We start from the raw sequence: 21,705 nt of genomic DNA on the forward strand, positions 1-21,705 counted from the left end.
AAAAAATTACAATTAAACAAAATAAAGTAAATACAAATATAATAAAAAAATCTATTGATGCCTACGTCGCGAATGTGTTCCGCATGGCGGTGGCTGTCGGTCTCGAGGAGGATTTCTTCGTATCACTGGTTCTGACTCCTCGCTGTCATCATCATCGTCGTCGTCACCATCGTCATCGTCGTCGTCGTCGTCCTGAGCAGGTACATCAGGTTGATGAGGAGCTGATGACGATGAAGCACCTCCATAGAATAAGGACCCTGGAGGTGTATGACTGACTATCTCACCGGCATGCGAAAACTGGGAAAACCCAGACATCGCTGAGTGTGAAAACTGTACAGGAGGTGTTTGTGCTACGGCCATGGGTGATGAGGATGAACCCGCCAAATATCCAGCATATGAACCCCAAGTCGAATATATAAACATAGACCCATAATAGCCTCCAAGAGGGGTCATCTGTGACGGTGGCGGTGGCGGGGTCATAAAACTAGGTGAAGGCGGCGGCGACATCTGGTAATGGAAAGGCGATGACGGCATCATATATGGCTGCGGTGGCTGCTGGGAAGGTCCTACTGGTGCAGCTGAGGATAAACCGGAAGCACCTGCTCTCCGTCCACGAGTCGGGGAACGATGGTGCTGTGTCGGTGAACGTCTCTGTCGACGTCGTGGAAAGGTCTGCCCTCGTGCATCCTCGGGAAGTAGAAACAGTTTCCCGTTACTGTTGAACCACTCATAATAATCCTCAGCATACATCAAGAAGTCAGTAAAAATGGGCTCTCTACGTGGAAGGCGCCGATATCGATCCTCCCACAACACGACCCACTCATGATGCCTCACCAGCCAATTTGTATCTGTCTTGCCACGTCTATCTAAGCTATGCAACTCGTCCATATTGCGAGGTGCTTCCGGAATTGGTTGAAAACAACCAAACTGCCGGAGCACGCGATCAGTGGAGTACCACTCGACGGTCGTATAACAGATCAGAGGGACCATCGCCATCCAAACATCTGATGGACCCCTCAACTCAGGTGGGATCACCGCCCTCACATCATCAGTAGAATATGACATCCATTCAAACTAAAACAAATAATATATAATTTTTATCAAAATAATAATCTAATTATATAACTATAATCTAAAATCGATTTTTAAACATTAAAATTCATACCTGTATGCCAGCCTTCTGATCGATTAGCACCCTAATTTTTTCTAAATCATCAGGTAGCTCCTGATGATTTTTCCTATCAGTAGACCACCTATTCAAGGAAAAAAATTTGTTATACGCTGTATAAAATTATTAATATACAAAATCAGTTTTATAATTACCTCAGAAGTAGTGGAAATACGAATGGGTTCTTCACAACGGGACATAAAAAGGGCAATCGATACCATGCCCAAGACTACAGCAGCAGGAGACATCCGCCGATAACATTACGCCTGTAGTCAGTGGCTCCACACATCTCCATGTACAGTAAAGCCAAAACTGCCGAGCCCCAACTGAATGATCTGGCGAGACGAAAGTCGCTAAGATGTCGCAACCACATGCAGTGAACTAGGTTTTGCGATTTGTCCGGCATCAGCAACCCTCATATCAGCTGCAGTATGCATGCCCGTGCATACATCTTAACCTCATCCTCAGAGGCGTCTGCGCTTAACTCCCGAAAATTGGCATCTAACCAATTTAACGGTATCCTACCTCCGATAAAATTTTCTGGGACACGTCCTAGACTATCCCGACACAAAGTAGTCCAAGAACCGGAAACTATCCCCGATATCACATCTCCATCCACCGGAAGCCCCAGGTGCATAGAAACATCCTCAAGCGTGATCGTGCACTCTCCGCACGGAAGATGGAATGTGTGGGTCTGCGACCTCCACCGCTCTACTAAGGCAGAAATCAAGTCTGGCTCTATGTTACAGTGACCCTGATATCTACCTATGTAACCGAATCCAGCCTCTACTAAATACGGCAAGACACGACTGGGTATCACTAACTTAAGATTCCTAATAAAATGATCTAATACACGGTCATTCTCCTAAAAATAAATAATTACAAAAATTAATTCTTAATCTAATAATCATGCATTAAATAAATCAACTAATTATTACTAATAATTTAAATCAAATTAAAACGTTAAAATGTTACCGTATCAGTAAAGTGTCGAGATATTTAATTCTTAATCTAATAATCATGCATTAAATAAATCAACTAAATATTACTAATAATTTAAATTAAATTAAAACGTTAAAATGTTACCGTATCAGCAAAGTGTAGAGATATATGATTTCCATCCGAGCGAAGTAGATTGTCTTCCATTATATATCTGCAAAAGAATTATATTAGTAAAATATTAAATAAAGTAAAAAATAATAGTAAAAATATTATAAAATATACCTTAAAAAGAGAATATTTGAGAGAAATTTAGAGAATTTGAGAGAATTTGGTGTGATAAAAGTAATTAAGGATGGGGGTATTTATAGGGAGGATGAGAACGTGAAGGGTTGGTAATTAGGGGTATAGCGCGCCCCCTGCACCGCGCTATACCCCACGTGTCAGATATCCAAGTATAGCGCGGATCAGGGGGCGCGCTATACTCACGTGGCGCCAGATCACCGTATATCGCGGGGCAGGGGGAGCGCTATACCCTCGTGACGCCAAATCAGTATATAACGCGGTACAGAGAACGCACTTTCCTACTAAGTGTATTAGATCAAAAAATATAATCTGATCGATATTAGATCGATAATAATACCGATCACCGATGATATACCGAAAAAATAGCCAAGTAATAGGCGGGGTGATGAAATATATAATTTAACCTTAAAAGTTTTAGAAGGATATATATAGGGGTTATGTAATCCCATCCCCACCGGATCTTTCCTCAGTTCATCGCTCACACACAAAAGTCAAGATCAACCCCTTCCCAGCAATCCGCTCTGACCCCTTGCCCTTCCCCACGGCCACCACCACTACCGCCTCCTCCACCATTTCCCCATCCGGACATCCCTCGAAAACCAAAACAAACAATGGGCAAGGGCGGGTCTTTGAGCGACGGCGTCATTAAAAAGATCCTTCTCTCCTACTCATATGTGGCAATCTGGATCTTTCTCAGCTTCACCGTAATCGTCTACAACAAGTACATCCTGGACAAGAAGATGTACAATTGGCCTTTCCCAATCTCCCTAACCATGATCCACATGTCCTTTTGTGCCACCCTAGCTTTCCTCCTTATCAAAGTCTTCAAAGTTGTCGAGCCTGTCTCCATGTCTCGAGAAGTTTATCTCTCTTCCGTTGTTCCCATCGGCGCTCTTTACTCTCTTAGCCTTTGGCTCTCTAACTCCGCTTACATTTACTTGTCTGTTTCATTTATCCAGATGCTCAAAGCCCTGATGCCTGTTGCTGTTTATTCCATTGGGGTCCTTTTTAAGAAGGAGGGATTTAAGACTGACACAATGGTCAACATGTTGTCCATCTCTTTTGGGGTTGCCATTGCAGCTTACGGTGAAGCTAGATTTGATACCTGGGGAGTGATTCTGCAGCTTGGAGCCGTTGCTTTTGAGGCTACCAGGTTGGTCATGATCCAAATCTTGCTTACATCTAAAGGGATCACCTTGAACCCGATTACTTCCCTGTATTATGTTGCGCCCTGCTGTTTCGTCTTCTTGTTGGTACCATGGATTTTCGTTGAGCTCCCGGTTTTGAGAGAGACATCTAGTTTCCATTTCGATTTCTTTATTTTCGGGACCAATTCTTTGTGCGCTTTTGCTCTGAATCTAGCTGTGTTCTTGCTTGTCGGGAAGACTTCTGCTTTGACCATGAATGTAGCTGGGGTGGTGAAGGACTGGTTGTTGATTGCATTCTCTTGGTCTGTCATTAAGGATACCGTGACACCCATCAACTTGGTTGGGTATGGGCTAGCGTTTTTGGGTGTCGCTTACTATAATCATTCCAAGTTACAGGCTTTAAAGGCGAAAGAAGCTCAGAAGAAGACTGCACAGGCCGATGAGGAAGCTGGGAGGTTGTTGGAAGAAAGGGAAAGCGAAGGAAATGACAAGAAGAGTGAATCTCAGAGCTAGATCACGTCGGTGATTGGTTTTAGGATATAAAATATGGGAAGAGAGGTTGCAAATAAGGGCTAAAGGGAGGGTGATTTGGATGATGATCGTAAGGGGGTTTGCATTTAAGGGCAAAAGGATCACATTTCTTTTACTACATCTGCTGTATTTGGGTTTTGTTATGTTGTGTTTTTAGGTTTACATTCCGTATGTTACTCATTATGGCCATTTCTTAGTAATACCAGGCAATTGTGATTCTCATATCGGTGCTAATTTCACAGGTTAATATATGCTAGTAGAGGAAGAAGGATCTTAATGCCCTGTACTTTGTTGTTCTTTATTTAAATTTTCTGTCTTTTCTTGGGATGTTCACATATGTTACTGTAGGTACTCCTTCCATTTGTGGAATTTTAATGCATGATTTTTCCTTTATGTTTCTTCCATCTACTTATGACAATGTGATATTCGCAGAGCTTACAGCTCAATTAATAAGATACATCGGGTCATTTTGTCGATCCCTTTGTGACTTTTGACTTTTGCAATTGGATTGGAATACTCTGTTTTTGTGCTTGACAGTGCTATTATGTGCTCTTGTCATATTTACCATTGTCTTAGCCCCCCTTGTTCCAGAAGAAAGGTCAGCCGGCAATGACATTTTTGATCTAGTTATGCTAAACTGTGTCTAACCGATAATGATAAATGTGGTTCATTTTCTACACTTAGGCAGTTCCTCTCTCAGGCTGATTTGCTAGTTGGTTCCTATATAATTTGATCCCTGTGTAGAGAATTTAAGTCGGGTCATTCCCAGAAGATGAATCGACAGTGTCGAATATCAAAGCAATGAAAATCATCAACATTTTGTTGGATATTGTAATTTTATAAGCTCTTGTCTACTTCTATACTTTCGTATGAGCGGATGGAACTTGAAATGGTAAAACCAGGGCCAGATGCGCTTTTGTGAATGAAAATATTAGTTTGTGCCGCATAACTGTTGGTAAATGAAAACGATTTACCTACCGCAGAAACTAGTAATGCCATATGTTACCGATGGAGAATAAAGGTAATGGAATGGGACAAAGACATTTGAAATGAAGAAGATTCTAATGGAGTCCTTGTAGTTGTTTGTAGCTGTTGAGTCGATTCTTGTTCAGAAAAGAGAACAATGCTTGTTTACGTGTGTGATTGTGAACTTGATTTCAGCTTTTTTGCTGTTTTGGGAAAATTTGAACAGATGTCGCTTACGGCAGTGGCACCCTGTCGATAGTTTTTGTCCAACAGGACGGAGGGGAGTTTTGGATATCGATTTTAAGTCCACATGTTTATTCGTACCCTCCGTTGAAAAGCCAACATTTGAGTTACTGAGTTGGTTTAGTGCCTAACTTTTTAAGGCTTTTGACAAGTTCACGCCCCACATCTCGCCCAGATGATGGGCTAGTCACGGCATTTGAAGCCTTCAATGCCTTTAATAGGGATCACCTAACTCTCACCTTTAGAAATATCAACCTATGTTGTGATAAAATTTGATTAGCATTCATTACCAAGTACTTAGGAAGTTAATTTGACGCAGGCTTGTAGGTCTAATGACCTAAATTTTAGCTGCATGCATAAGTCACTAAACCATGATATTCAAGCAAGGGTTTGCATAAAAAAGATACAGTGAACTGTTTTATTTTATTTCTCGGGTAGCTTTGGAAAGCTGTCATTTCTCTTACTTTGTCACCAGAAATCGTTACACGAGCATAAACCATCCTTGAAATGGTGAAACCGACTCCGATCCCTTGCTATAATTTCTCGATTATATATCTTAGAGATGAACTTTGTAGCGGAATGACAATCACTGCAAACTCGCAGATTTTTCACAATCCTAATAGGAGTCCCTGGTGGTGTATTCGTAAGAGCAAAAGCAATGGCCAGCTTTTCACTATGCCTATTCAAATTATCTTCCTTGTCTTCTTCATCGATATCAAGCATAACATCTGAGGTCAAGGGAACATATCCAGCCCTCTTCATCTCTCTGCCCATCTCATCTACCATCTCAAATATTTCCTTGTACTGATTATGATACATATCCCCAGCAACGAATTTATAGATCTGGTTATTTAGCTCGAGGGTAGTGCTCCCTGGAATCTTCCTCATGCCCTTGGAGTCCATCACTTCCCTAGTCTTGGTTTTCTTCTCCCAATGAGACATCTTTGCATAAATATTCGAAAGCAAGACGTAATTGGCCTCAAGCATAGGCTCATTTCGGATTAGTTGTCTGGCAAGGCTCTCTCCCAGCTTGAGTTCACCATGTGTACGGCAAGCATTTATCAGTGTTCGCCAAATAATAGAGTTTGGCTCAATAGGCATATCCTGAACAAACTCCACTGCCTCTCTAACAAGTCCAGCCCTACATAACATATCTACCATGCATCCATAGTGTTCAATTTTAGGCAAAATACCAAACTCCTTCCTCATCAAATTAAAATATTCCTTTCCTTTCTCAAGAAGTCCAGAATGACTACAAGCAGAGAGCAATCCAATGAAAACAACACCATCTGGTGCCACTCCATCTCTTATCATCTCTTGAAACAAAGAAGCAGCCTGCAATCCACGCCCATGCATGGCTAAACCAACAATGACAGAGGTCCAGGAAACAATACTTCTCTCATTCATGACCCTAAACAATTTCAAAGCTTTATCAACATCACCACACTTGGCAAACATATCAATAAGCGCATTATTGAGCTGCAAGGACTTATTAACTTTTTCCCTCTCAATAAGAGACTCAACCCACTTCCCGAGTTCAAGTGCACCTAAATCAGTACAAGCACACAAAACTGCAACCATTGTAATCTCATCAGGGCACACGCCTCGCATCTGCATCTGCCTAAACAAGTCAACTGCATCATTCGATCGCCCCAATCGGACATACCCACCAACCATTGCGCTCCAAGGAACAGAGTCATTTTTCGTCATTTCATCGAACACTTTGCGACCAAACACGATCCCTCCTTTGCAACCACAGTACATGTGAACCAGAGTGTTTAAAACAGGATCATTCCCGTCAAAACCAAATTTTAACAACGACCCGTGAACGGACATGCCTAAATTCAAGTCCCCAATGGCAGCACAAGCCTTTAAAACAACAGGATACGTGAAATTATTAGGCAAAACTCCGCATTCAAGCATGAAATTGAAAACCAATAAAGCTTTGGGTTTTAAGTTCCCAGTTTGAGCATAAGCTTTGATAATAGTGTTGAAAAGGAAAGCATCGTAGAAATGGGTGTTCGAATGGGGTGAAAAGAGGAAACGATGAGCGTATTCAATGGAGTTGAGGTCAGAGGATTTGGATGCAAATTTAGTGAGAATTAAAGGGTTGTTTTCAAAACCCAGTTTGATGATTTGTGTTTGGATTTGGAGGAGGTTTGAGAAGGAGTTGCAAGATTGGATAAGGCTTAGGAAGCCACGTTCCGACGCAGCTCTTTGACTGCAGCTGACGGTGGCGGATGTTGTGATTGTACGGATAATAATTAAAAGCTTGGTTTTTGGGATTGAAGTTTGCATGTAGAGACGATGGGAGTAAACTCATCCCTAGTTTTTGCAGTTCATCAAAAACCAACCTTTACTTGCGTAAGAAAAATGTATGTTTTAAGAGTATATTTCTTAATCTTTACCAGCTATTCTCCGGGTTGCTTTTTCATCAAAAGATTGGAACTCGTAGGGAAGGAAAAGTTTGATTATTCGGATTTTAATGTTATTAAATATTCCAAAGTTTATACAGTCAAAATGTGTAAAATTAAAACTTAAATTTAATTGGTTGCAATTTCTTTCTTCATCCACGTTTTGTAATAAAAAGTCTACATGTAATTTGACAACCACACGTCTGTTACTAATTTTTTAAATGTATATATTTTCCCTTTAAGGTAATGAAAAAAGACAGTTGGGCATTTTGCATTTGCAAAATGAGCCAAATTCGAGTGTCTCCTTTAGCAAGTCGGTCGTCCATGAGCTTGCCATGTTAGGGAAAAAAAACAATGGTTTCTAGAACTAAACAGCTGATATGTAGCAGTTGAATTCTAAGCCTATAATAACTTAACAGGTATATTCTTATTTTTCGTTCAAGGTATATGCATGTGAGGCGTGTTTGTAGAAGAATCAATTAACTTCAAATCTCTTACCAATTTACTCTTCAATCTGTTTATAAAAGCTCTTACAATGTTGGATGTATTTTATGTGTAGGTGCGAAAGACCTGAGATACGGAGATTGCTATCAAGGAGTCGAGCATCGTGTATCCAGCAGAGGAGACACCAAAGCATCGGTTATGGAGCTCAAACTTAGAACTACTAATGACACTGCATCATGTCCCTACTCTTTACTTCTTCAGACCAAATGGTTCTTCCGATTTCTTCGACACTCGTCTGCTCAAGGAAGCTTTAAGCAAAGTTCTTGTCCCATTCTACCCCATGGCTGGGAGATTAGGGAGGGACGAAAATGGAAAAATTGAGATAGTCTGCAATGGAGAAAGGAGCTTTATTCATAGAGGCTGAAACTAAGTACGTAGTCGACGATTTGGTCGGCAACACCATGAATTATAGTCCAGACTTTTGGAGATTGGTTCCAAAAGTTGATTATTCTGCTGATGTTTCATCATATCCTCTCATTTTAACACAGGTACACACACATATACGTAAGGAATTAATTGATTTTGAATTGTTTCTAATGTTTGTATTAATGTTGCTAGGTAACAAGGTTCAGGTGTGGAGGAGTTGGTCTTTGGATCGGAGTACGGCATACTTTAGCAGATGGTCCGGCTTCGGTTCATTTCATTAACAGTTGGGCTGAAATGGCTCGAGGTCTGCCTCTTAGTGTTTAACCTTACATCGACAGGTCACTTCTTCAAGCTCGTGTTCCACTGACTCCGACTTTTCACCATGCCGAACATGACCCACCTCTTTCCATGAATACTGCTGAAGAACCCCAATGGGAACCTGAAACTACTGTCTCCATCAAACTTATTCGTGATCAACTCAACACCTTGAAAGACAAGGCAAACAGAAACAGAGATGGTGGTGTTTATAGCACCTACAACAGCCTATCAGCACATATATGGCGTTGCATAAATATAGCCCGATGCCTCCCTGATGATCAGACGACTAAGTTGCATATTCCGATCGATGGACGGTCTAGATTGAGACCTTCTCTCTCACCAGGCTATCTTGGCAATGCGATCTTTATGTCTGCAACCATAGCATTGCACGGTGAGATCCAATCAATCATTTTCGGACACCTCAAAGAGAATCAAGGACATATTGAAGTGAATGGATGATGAATATCTAAGGTCAGCTATTGATTACATGGAAAAAGTGCCTAATGTGAAGGCTCCTGTTCGAGAAGCATGGGGTTTTCAGTGCCCGAATCTCAGTATCAATAGTTGGATGTGGTTGCCTCTCTATGATGCTGATTTTGATTACATGGAAAAAGTGCCTAATGTGAAGGCTCCCGTTCGAGAAGCATGGGGTTTTCAGTGCCCGAATCTCAGTATCAATAGTTGGATGTGGTTGCCTCTCTATGATGCTGATTTTGGATGAGGTCATCCCATATGGTTAAGACCAGCTGAAGTGTCCCAAAACGGGAAGACATGTTTTACCAAGTCCGAGTAACGATGGGAGCCTGTCTGTTGTGTCATGCCTGGACACTTCTCACATGAAAAAATTTGGGCAGCTTCTTTACGACATCTAAGGAAATTATATGTTCATGTCAATTGATTTCGTGTTGTTGCTGTTTCTCTTTTGCTTCTTTTGCATTATTTGTCTGCATTTTTATTTCAGCATTCTCTCTAGCATATTAAAAATCCATAAGGATTCAACTAAACTTTATACGTAAAACCACCTTTCATTGTTACCCAAGAGTGTATATTGAATCAGTCAATGCGGCAAAACAATGATCGAAACTGGAGCACCATCTGTCGCCAGCCAACATCATTCTGAGGAGAAACTCAAACAATCTATGGATAATTCCATTTAGATCACATTATTGTTTTTTTTTTCTCTTCAGGCATATCTTCCATTACATTTTCTTCTTTTGTTTCTGCTGCTGGTATACACTCCTAGAATCTGAAACAACTCGTGAGATGGTCATTTGTTATTCCCGCCACTTGCATGAAAGAGTAGATGACAGTAGGCCCTATGCTTCGAAAACCTCTTCGTACCAGATCTTTGCTTATGACATCTGCTTTCGGGGTTTTAACCTGAACCTGGCGAGGATATCTGAATCTGCTAACTATAGGCTTGTGATTCATAAAACTCCAAATATACCAGTCAAATGACCTGAACTCATCGATAACCTGGCATCATCGAAACCTACAAAAGGTTAGATGCAATAATGGAAACTAATAACTTCGGGAACAAGAGCTAGAGGTGGACACTGGAAAGTAAATAAACATATGAATTACTTGGGACATACCAACTAAGAAAACTGGCATCTAATTGATGTTAATAATTAAGTTTCCTCACCGAAATGCAAATTTGTATCCTAGTGGTTTGTCCCATATGATTCAAACATATGCCCGGAGATTTAGGGCAGCTATTCAGCTATCCTAATCACATAAGTGATCACTAAGCACCTTTCTATTTGTTTAATTACTTGCCAGAACAAGAAAGAATAATGTGAGTGGCCTTGCTATCGAGTGTATCGGTCATTCGATGAATTTTGCACCAGGAGATATACGTGAAAAATAAACCCAGACCACAAGTACAGCACTGAATGTAGTTTATTCTGTTTACAAGTGATTCACAGAGCACTGCCTTTCAAGGTAACCAAGGTAAAAAGAATGGTGAAAAGAAGAAAGAGAGAATCTACCTTAGATATTTGTCGTGCACTTGCAGCTTCAATTCCGATAACAAAGAACTTGCCACGCTACCATGTGTGATTAACATCTTCTCATTCAATTTTGATACAGCAAGAGGATCAAAATCCATAAAAACTTCTCTGAATAAAAGACACACTTTAGAAACGAGACTGCTTATTAAACGAAGTTGATGGAAATTAAGGGAACAATACCTAAATATATGCATTTTACTTAAGATAGAAGACCATGTAAGTTCAAGACAATGCACCCGAAAGTACAAGCAGCTCAAACAATTCCCTGCATGTGGAAAATAATATCAAACAAACTACTTATCAAACGGAATTTTATTACCAGAGATACAGCCCTTTTAACAAGCAACCAGGTGGGAGACACGGAAATATTGAGATCACTTACTTATCATCATGTACAGGAACTCCCCACCCTTCATCATGGAAATCAACATAAACTGGATCTGATGCCAACAACCAAAAATACAAACAATCGAGAGCAGTCTTAGGAGGACAACAACAACAACAGAACCCAATTCCCATATGCAATTGGGAGTCTTAGGAGGAAAGCAACATAAATTATAATGTAAAAACTGCACTGAAGGAGCACTAACAGAATGAATTTTTGGAGAAATAGAATTAACAGTAGATGATGAAAGGGATTTTTTCTCCACTACTACAGTCACCCCAACTGGAGACTTTTCAACCTTTTTCAAAGGCTTCGAAGCTGGTTTTCTTGAACTTAACGAACCTGCCTTGTTTCCCGCAGGTCCCAGTACAGGCCTTGCCTCTGAGTTGGCCACATTTCTCGATCTCAATCATGGAGCACCAGACATTGATCAAGAAATCTATCAATTCAACACTAATTATCAAGGGATCTCAGCTTCTTCTTTATTAAATTCAAACAAATCCTAATTCCCACCTTATCAGCTCTTTTAGTTCACTCCAATCCTCAACATTGCCTATCCAACTCCTAAAATAAAATTATCACAACTCCTAACAAAATCCAGTACAACAATCACATTCTTCGTATATTAGAAAAAGGTAGACAACTTCATAAATCTTCGACGCCAACAATTGCACATCTATAGTATAAAGAACTAACAGTACATATATTCATCCCTTTAAAGCTCCTAAAATAGATCTCAGCTTTTCACACACAAAGCTTCCTCAAATTTACAATTCTAGCACTCTGAGCTTCACTTAAATCCACAAAAACCCACACAGCAACCTCTAATTACCATCCGAAACATACCTTGCAAAAATCCATAAAACTCAAAAGTTATGCAAAGTCCTCAAAATTCAGCATTAGAAACCAATACCCAAAAACCAAAGTTAAACAAAAACGAGATCACTTTTTAAGAATTAGAAGCTAAAGGCTCAGACTTTAAACTTTGAAAGAAAAGAAGAAGAAAATAATGGGACCAAGTCTTATATTCATTGAAAATTTTAAATCAATCAAATTGGCTTCAAGCCAGTCCGCTAAAAATTTAAAATTATTATATATTTTAATTTTTTTTTCTATTAAAAATCTGTTTTTGATCATTGAATTTTATAAGTTCAAGTTCCACGTGAAATCCCGGTGACCTGGTCCGTTCCTGAAAACAGAGATTCTATTCTGCATTGTGAAAGTTTAACTGTGTCGTTCCGGAGATTATCTAAAGGAAAATGAAAAGCCAACACAATTGTAGGCAACTCCATACTTAAGAATCCTCTTTATTTTCCTGGATACTTAAAAAAAAGAAAAAATGGTGCTCAATCTATGAGAAGTGGAGCTAGTATATTTATAGTATCGACAGAGAAGTAAAGAACCATTGAGTGGAGGAGAAAGAAAAGCGAAGATTTGCTTGCTGTATTTCATTTGATTGTGACCGGTTATATATATATACATTAATGAAGGTTTGGTGTACCAGATAAACATCGGATAAGAGAATTACACATATTTTAATGTTTGCTCAAAGATTACATTATACAACTCTACTCGGGGGACCATTAATGACTATGATTACATATACAGCGTGCCCATGATAATGGTATTTGTTCCAAGTTTAGCAGCTCGATGAGAAGGAAACAAATTAGAAGGTAAACTGTAAATGACAATGTTTTTAAAATCGGACCGGACTTTAAATCGGTAAAGGTATTGGTTCACTGGTTCAACCGTAGTTAAATCACGGTTGAACCGATTTATATAAAATAATATTTTTTTTTTAAATTTTACATAATATTCAAAGCAATATATATATATATATATATATATATATATAACACTCTTTTTAAGTTCACAATATTAAAAGGTATAAAAATATCACAAGTCATAACATATATAAGTTAAATGACACAAGACTCTTCACATAAGACCAATCAACCACCGAAAAGATTATTTGCTGCAACAACCCAATAGTATTTACGAAGAAAGCAATAACCCAATAGTATTTTACGAAGAAAACAACAACCTAATTTTATGATTGAAAAAAAATAAAAAAAAAATAAAACGAACAGGAACGGAAAAGTGGAAATAGGAACGCCAAACAAATAAACATTATTAGCAGAAACTCAATCAAGCACAAACAGAAACACTAAAAAAATACTTGTGATTAAAGAAAATACTTGTGACTGAGACATGGTAGGAACCGAGACGAAGATGATGTCGTGATGTTGTGCGGAAGACGAGTAGAGCGCGCCGATGATGGAGTAGGCTGCTGATGACGGAGTACGACGCCGGTGAGGGAATATGATGCCGAAGACGGAATGGTGATGAAGGAAACCAAAGTGGAAAAGGGATAGGGTTCACCGCTTGCAAGCGTTCGTGAAAATGGCTTAACCCAAATGCAAATTGACTTTGGCTTTTGCTTAATTTTACTTTCAAAGTTGAAATTTCATCCCATGTTAGCAATGAAATACAGTGGTTGTTAACTGTGAACTAATTCTATAGAAATGAATTAAAATCTTTTGGGTCCACCATTTCCATGATAAGTATGCTATTAACCTATGCCAAAATCGAGTTTTAATGCTTGAAGGGGGATGACTTTTGACCAGTGCAATTGCCCAAATGACAAAATTTCATCTAAGAAAGAAAGGAAAACAATTAGCATTGGGTGAGTAATCTTCCCTTTTATTAATATGTTCAACTTTGGTGTTGATATCAACAAAGAAACATGCGCTAAGAATGGAATCAAATTCCCTTACCAAACACTTTCTATTAGATTTAAAGTATAGCAAAATTTACATGGGGTAGGTTGTGGGAAAGGGATTGTTTTTGTCATATTCGATTCTCAACTGCACTTTACATTGTACAACTGAAGAAAAGTGAAGGATCAAAGCTGAAGACAAAAAAGGAAGGTTTAGATATAAAACTTAAAAGCAAAAGCAAGGTTAGTTCCTTTCTTGCTAGTAATCAACTCGGGAAAAATGGGGGTCAAAAGGGAGAAAGACAATCTCAATTTCAAGTTGAAAAAACTATCTGTGATGGGCTATGTTTGCCTTGTTACTTTATTACTGGCTTCCAAGTTCCTATCCTAAGAACTCGAGTAATCACTTAACTGAAACATCAGCCCTTTATATTTGGTTTAGTGGTGGTTCCTCCTAAAACCCACTGGAACTCTCACCAGAAATCAACTCTTATCTTTCATAGCTTAGACTCAATACAAGCCAAGTGACACAATAACAACAGAGCAATAACTTCCCTTATCTCACAACTTAGAGAGAGAATATTAAAGGATCTACCTCAAAAACTATAATAAAAGTAACAGGAACATCTCAACAATGCAACAAAAACATTGGATTCATTCAAAAGCAAAATATTTTATATATCCTCGAGAATCTATTTAGACAGAAAAGGTCAATGTTAATATCCCTATCTGAGATCTGAGTACTGTCTTAAAACAGGTAAAATGAAGGCAGCCAGATTGCTTTATTCTGTTCCATTGATGAAGCAAAAAATCACATGATACGAAAATGACATCTGCAATAGTTCAAAATCACCCACAAATTAGTAAATATTCAAAAGTGAATAAATAAGCAGACAGCTCTAAGAAGTTTATCTTTGCAGTTCATACACGTTAAGAAAAAACTTCTACATTCATTGCAGCAATAATCTACAAATCACACTTATCTCTCCTAACTGATTGCTTTAGTGTATATTATTACTGTTAATGACCCAAATCATTAATTTCAGACGTCAACCCCTTGGAATTGAGTAGTCATTTATTTATTTATTTATTTATTTTTCCACTTCCACTACTATAAGTTGTTTCTTCAGCAACAACCTAAAATGAAGGTATTGATAAACTGATATGATCTGTAATTTACTACTAGTACAGATAATCAGATCAAGAAGAAGTGGCATACCCTAGCAAGCCCCTGCCTTGCCATGTTCTAGGAGTCACTGACAGATTAAACAATGCTCCTTGTCTCATGACTGTGACAGGTAAGGGAAGACCCTGATTAACCTGAGCTTCAGAAGCAAGTTGTTGTAGCAAATTATCACCAGCTTTCACATTACCAAATTTAACAATCTGGTCTCCAAGTTGTAAACCATCTTCAGCTGCCGGAGATGCATCAGCTATTTCATCAACAATTGCAAAGGGCATACCAGAAATCAAATCCATATCATTGGCACCCCGTGAATCTCTCAAAGTAATGTTTTGCAAGGCCGCCAATGCACCAGAACTGGCAACTGATGCAATTTGATTCATTTCAACACCTATCAGATTGGTTAATTGGTATGGCTTACTTTTTTGGAAAACATGAGTTAATTGAAAGAATATAGCACGAAATCATTTATCTAAACAAATTGTGCAAGGAATTGAGCCTAACCTGAACCTTTAGGGGTTGAAGTAAGTTTTGCAGAATGCAAAAGTTGAATATTAACGTTTATTTTCTCTGTAATTTCCCCATGATCGTTTTTCAATTCTGCTCAAATAAAGCAACAAAATTTGTTAACTTTGTTAATACTTAATACAGACCTTCCTCAACTTCACTAACTCTATTATTATAATAAGTGAAAAATACTAAAATAGAGGATACCAGCAAGACGATGTCGTTGTGCTAGGACACATGGGATGTCAATATCAGCACGAGGAAACCCCTGGAAAGTACAAAAACCCTAATATCAGGAAATAGAAAAGAGTGAATTTTTTAATCCTAATAACGAAATTAAAGTAGTAAGTAAATGTATATGGGTATTCAAGAAGAAGAAGAGGAAAATACTTCGGAATCGACGAGGTTGCCGGAGAGACCAGGACCCCCAGGTTGAGAAAGCTGCTCAATTATGGCGTTCATTTCAGCCTCTACTCCACTCCTTTTATCCATGAGCTTCAGTGTCTCCGATTTAAGATTTTCCCCAACCATTGTTCTTTATTTTTATATTTTTGCGTTCTTCTGAAGCGAGCTTTTAGAAGGTTTAGATTTAACTTGGCGGAAACGACAATCGGGTTTTGAAATTGGCTCCTCGGAGGGGAGACGTGCAAGGTAGAGGTGGGTATATGGGTTAAGGCCCGCGGGTTATCCGTTTAAATCGCGATTCGTGCGGGTTTTAAACACAAAATATTGAAGTTTGTTTAAATTGCAGGTTTTTTAATCCGGACCGTTAAACTCGCGGGTTTAATAGGTATAACCACAGGTAGTCCGTGAAGCCCATAAAAATCCGCTTAATTTAAAATTTATAAAATTTGAGAGAAAATAAATTTAAAAAAATTTATAGAAAAATAAAATAAATTACCTATAAATATGATATTACTTGTAACCATTGTAGTTCTTAAATTTATTAGAGCATTTGTAATCATTCTACTGCTGCTTAATATTTATTTTTTTCATTTACAACATATCAAATTATTCTTCATTTTAAAAAATTAAAATTAAAATATTTATATAGTCTTTTAGTCTTATAAAATTTACATCATTATCATTTTGGTATTTAAAGATTTTTTATTTAATTTTGACTTTTATTTTTTTCATTAAGTATGTTATCCATTTCGTTCTTTAATTATAAAAAGTCACGTGATATTTTAATAATATATCACATGACACGTAATATTTGGATTAAAAATAAGAAAGAAAACTAAAAGAAAAATTGAAAAATATTTTATTGAATTTTTCTGTTTGAATTTCTGCTTGCAGACACTTTTGTGTCTTCATATTATAGCATTAAATAATTGTGTTTTATAAAAGTATAGTGTGGTTATTGTTTTATTTGTTTTTCAATATGGTGATATAAGTGAATATTGTTTTTTTTAATTTGAGTTTAAGTAATTATATCATTATATATATATATATTAATGATTAAAAAAATATAAAAAAATATTATTTTATAAAATAAAATTTAAATATTATTTATTTTTTTGACTGTGCTACCTTCCTGTCAAGTTACTAGATCATTTTTAAAGGTGTAGCAAGTTAGAACATTATTTTTATTGCATTTAAAGCATTTAATTTTTTTAAACGGGCCGCAGGTAAGCCTGTTTAACCCGCGAGTTAAATGGACGGGCCACGGGCCTTAGAATTCAAAACCGTTTATGCATACGAGCTTTTTAAATCGCTCCGTCAAAACCCGCACCGTCAAAACCCGCGGGCTAAACGGACTGGTAGCCCGTATACACACCTCTAGTGCAAGGGGAAGGTGCGTGATTCGTGGCTTCGCGCGATGTGGGCTGAGGAAAAAATATGAAGAATTTTTAGGGTAAAGTACAAGTGATCTCGACTATATGACATTATTTTATTAAGTATTTTGACTATTAAAAATTACAAAATGACCCTTCAACTATAAAGTATTACTTTGTTGAGTCATTCAACTACTAAAATTAACAAAATGGTCACTCGAATATTCATTATGTTCTAAACTCGCCCTTTTATGTTAAAAATTAATTGTCGTCTGAGTTGGGCGTTAACATGATAACTGAAATTTGATAGTCGTTTAAGATTCCATAATCGAATTTTATCATATCACAGTCAACAGGTTAACTTTTAGATCAGATTATTGTCAATTTTTTAATGCAAAAATACAAGTTTGGAACATAATGAATAGTCAAGTGATCATTTTATAACTTTTAATAATAGAGGGACTCAATAAAATAATACTCTATAATCGGAAGATCATTTATAACTTTTAATAATCGAATGATTCAATAAAATATCACTAAATAGTCGAAGGGATCATTTGTAGACTTTATCTTTTCTTTAACATTCCACCACACCAGCTTTATGTTAGTATATAACTATAAATTTTATACTTAATATAAAAAATGTTCAAGTTATACATTTTTTATGAGGTGTTTAATTTTTTTCGAGTAATATAATGTTTAATATTCTATTTTAATTGTCTTAACCCTAACAAATGTTAAAATAATGATTAAATAATAGGCTATTTTCCCGGTATATCACTGGTGATCGGTATTATTATTGATCTAACACCGGTCAGACTATATTTCCCGATCTAACACCCTTAGTAGGAAAGCGTGCCCCCTGCACCGCGCTATATGCTGATTTGGCACCACGTGGGTATAGTGCGCCCCTGCCCCGCGATATACGGTGATCTGGCGTCACGTGGGTATAGCACGCCCCCTGATCCGCGCTATACTCCGTATCAAAATTATATTTAACGCGGTCTCTGATCCACGCTATATCTTTTATCTGAATAATTACATATAGCGCGGTGCAGGTACCGCGCCTTATATGCTTATAAATACACTCCTCCGGCTCACATCTCCTCGCATCTCTCATCTCTTATAAATTAATACAACAATTCCGTCAACGAGTAATAATTCTCGCAATCTTCTCAAATTTGATTTAGAAGTTTGTGCGATTTTTCGTTATAAGGTAATTTTGTTATAATTTTTTAATTATACTTATTGTTTATTATCATTATTTGAAAAAATATTATACTAATTATTTTTAATTAATTTTTATGTTTGTAAAATTAAAAAGCGAGAGCATACATCGAAATAGTTTTACGGTGCAGGTAATAATATAAAATTATATTATTTAAATTATTTACGTTGATGTGCAAAAAATTTATTGTGTTATATTTTCGTTCATATATAATTTATTTAATCAGGTTTGTTTAAGTTATTTTTTTGCAGATATAATATTGCCGCACTTTTAAACTCAAAGAATGGCTCGACTTTCAACTATTATTTATTATGATGGTGAATTTCGAGAAGATGAAACCGACGTTGTTTTCGTATCAAATGAGCGTGTTAAAATATCATTCAAGAGAAACATAACTCTTGAGGAGCTAATAACGAAAATTTCGAGGAAGATTCATGTTGGAAGTAACAAAAGAATGTCGTCGTTGCATTACAGATTTCCAACATCATTGTTGCCATTAACTTATACAGTGTTCGAACTTTCGAACAATGATGATGTTCAAATGATGGTTGAAGCTCAAAGTAATTATTCAGACGCCGCTATTGAGATGTATGCATATTTTGTTCAAATGCGTGCTGTTCGGGGTCAATCTTTAAGCTCACACTATTGGCTGGTTGAACAAGTTGATAAAGTTGACATCCCGACTACAATAATGTATAATGATTTTAATGCCATAATGGGGATACATTCATCCGCAACTCCTTACGATATGTACCGAGGTAGGTCCACGAACAATCCGTATGGCAACACCGCGTCCAGTTCAAGGGGAAGGCATTCATCTGTAAATTTCTTTGACCATATGGAGATGCCATCGACGCAACCATCTGTGCAGTTTCCATTTGACACGATGGCTTCAAGCTCCAGGGGAGGCATTCGACTGCGAGCTTTTTCGACCTCAATGTCGATATTCCTTCCGGTTCAAGGGGAAGGCGTGCAAGTAGTAGGTTCTTCGACCTAAATGTCGAGAGCATGGAGGAACCATCATCTCCACCAGAAGAACCGCTTCGTGAGCCTGGTGCGGATGGTGCTGAGACTGGACTATTCATTCACCCAGAATCACCGCAATTCAACTCCGATGATGATGAAGTTCCAGGAAAAGTGGCACAAACTGACCCTCATACACACATGTATGAAGCTGATTATGGTGCAATGTACGGGCCAGAATTTGCGGATATGCCTCATCTCGGTGATTATGAATATTACTCTTCAATAAATAATGGTGAGTTATCTTTAGGCATGGAGTTTTCAAGCAAAGAAGAAGCGATGGTGGCTATCAAAAATTACAATATCCGTAATTCTGTTCAGTCCAGAGTCAACCGATCGATGACCAAAAAATATGTATGCTACTGTGCCTGACGCGAAAACGGATGCAATTAGATGGTTCGCGTATCGAAAATGAAGAGGAAAAACAACATATGGGAACTAACAGTATACAACGGTCCTCACACATGTTGTGCTGGAGGGGTTAACCAAACTGCCGGAGCACGCGATCAGTGGAGTGCCACTCGACGGTCGCATAATAGATTAGAGGGACCATCGCCATCCAAACATCTGATGGACCCCTCAACTCAGGTAGGATCACCACCCTCACATCATCAGTAGAATATGGCATACATTCAAACTAAAACAAATAATATATACTTTTTATCAAAATAATAATCTAATTATATAACTATAATCTAAAATCGATTTTTAAACATTAAAATTCATACCTGTGTGCCAGCCTTCTGATCGATTAGCACCCTAAATTTTCTAAATCATCAGGTAGCTCCTGATGATTTTTTCTATCAGTAGACCACCTATTCAAGGAAAAAAAATTGTTATACGCTGTTTAAAATTATTAATATACAAAATCGGTTTTATAATTACCTGAGAAGTAGTGGAAATACGAATGGGTTCTTCACAACGGAACATAAAAAGGGCAATCAATACCATGCCCAAGACTGCAGCAGCATGAGACATCCACCGATAGCATTACGCCTGTAGTCAGTGGCTCCACACATCTCCCTTTACAACAAAGCCAAAACTGCCGAGCCCCAACTGAATGATCCGGCGAGACGAAAGTCGCTAAGATGTCGCAACCACATGCAGTGAACTAGGTTGCGCGATTTGTCCGGCATCAGCAACCCTCCTATCAGCTGCAATATGCATGCCCGTGCATACATCTTAACCTCATCCTCAGAGGCGTCTGCGCTCAACTCCCGAAAATTGGCATTTAACCAATTTAACGGTATCCTACCTTCGATAAAATTTTCCGGGACACGTCCTAGACTATCCCGACACAATGTAGTCCAAGAACCAGAAGCTATCCCCAATATCACATCTCCATCCACCGGAAGCCTCAGGTGCATAGAAACATCCTCAAGCGTGATCGTGTACTCTCCGCACGGAAGATGGAATGTGTGGGTCTCCGGCCTCCACCGCTCTTCTAAGGCAGAAATCAGGTCTGGCTCTATCTTACAGTGACCCTGATATCTACCTATGTAACCGAATCCAGCCTCTACTAAATACGGCAAGACACGGCTGGGTATCACTAACTTAAGATTCCTAATAAAAGGATCTAATACGCGGTCCTTCTCCTAAAAATAAATAATTACAAAAATTAATTCTTAATCTAATAATCATGCATTAAATGAATCAACTAATTATTACTAATAATTTAAATTAAATTAAAATGTTAAAATGTTATCGTATTAGCAAAGTGTCGAGATATTTAATTCTTAGTCTAATAATCATGCATTAAATAAATCAACTAAATATTACTAATAATTTAAATTAAATTAAAACGTTAAAATATTACCGTATCAGCAAAGTGTAGAGATATATGATTTCCATTCGAGCGAAGTAGACTGCCTTCCATTATATATCTGCAAAAGAATTATATTAGTAAAATATTAAATAAAGTAAAAACATAATAGTAAAAATATTATAAAATATACCTTAAAAAGAGA

The 21,705-nt window shown here is 37.8% G+C and overlaps 3 protein-coding genes and 2 pseudogenes across 5 annotated transcripts; 2 read left to right on the forward strand and 3 right to left on the reverse strand.

Moving 5' to 3' along the window:
- The first annotated feature begins 2,872 nt into the window (after nt 1-2,872).
- On the forward strand, nt 2,873-4,483 carry LOC120150820 (probable sugar phosphate/phosphate translocator At5g25400). Its single transcript, XM_039163439.1, has one exon. It carries the CDS (start codon nt 3,025-3,027, stop codon nt 4,072-4,074), a length of 1,050 nt encoding a protein of 349 aa, XP_039019370.1. The 5' UTR covers nt 2,873-3,024; the 3' UTR covers nt 4,075-4,483.
- Nucleotides 4,484-5,736: 1,253 nt separating this feature from the next.
- Nucleotides 5,737-7,735, reverse strand: LOC120150829 (pentatricopeptide repeat-containing protein At1g08070, chloroplastic-like). The gene has a single exon (XM_039163450.1). The coding sequence runs from the start codon at nt 7,597-7,599 to the stop codon at nt 5,770-5,772; it is 1,830 nt and encodes a 609-aa protein (XP_039019381.1). The 5' UTR covers nt 7,600-7,735; the 3' UTR covers nt 5,737-5,769.
- Nucleotides 7,736-7,961: 226 nt separating this feature from the next.
- LOC120149733 lies at nt 7,962-9,624 on the forward strand (annotated as a pseudogene).
- Nucleotides 9,625-10,079: 455 nt separating this feature from the next.
- LOC120149743 lies at nt 10,080-11,696 on the reverse strand (annotated as a pseudogene).
- Nucleotides 11,697-14,648: 2,952 nt separating this feature from the next.
- Nucleotides 14,649-16,365, reverse strand: LOC120149219 (26S proteasome non-ATPase regulatory subunit 9-like). 3 transcript variants are annotated; one of them, XM_039162093.1, is made up of 5 exons: nt 16,100-16,365; nt 15,917-15,995; nt 15,707-15,802; nt 15,239-15,566; nt 14,649-14,852 (listed from the first exon to the last, which is right to left on the reverse strand). In XM_039162093.1, the coding sequence occupies exons 1-5, from the start codon at nt 16,238-16,240 to the stop codon at nt 14,831-14,833; spliced, it is 666 nt and encodes a 221-aa protein (XP_039018024.1). In that variant the 5' UTR covers nt 16,241-16,365; the 3' UTR covers nt 14,649-14,830. The 3 variants fall into 3 exon arrangements, with proteins under 3 accessions (XP_039018024.1, XP_039018015.1, XP_039018020.1); XM_039162084.1 differs by having other exon boundaries at nt 14,668-14,852; nt 15,239-15,593; XM_039162089.1 differs by having other exon boundaries at nt 14,691-14,852; nt 15,239-15,593; nt 15,917-15,977; nt 16,100-16,358.
- Between the last annotated feature and the right edge of the window lie 5,340 nt (nt 16,366-21,705).

This window comes from Hibiscus syriacus, unplaced genomic scaffold (genome assembly GCF_006381635.1).
Source record: "Hibiscus syriacus cultivar Baekdansim isolate YM2019G1 unplaced genomic scaffold, ASM638163v2 tig00002793_pilon, whole genome shotgun sequence".
Taxonomy (NCBI): Eukaryota; Viridiplantae; Streptophyta; class Magnoliopsida; order Malvales; family Malvaceae; genus Hibiscus; species Hibiscus syriacus.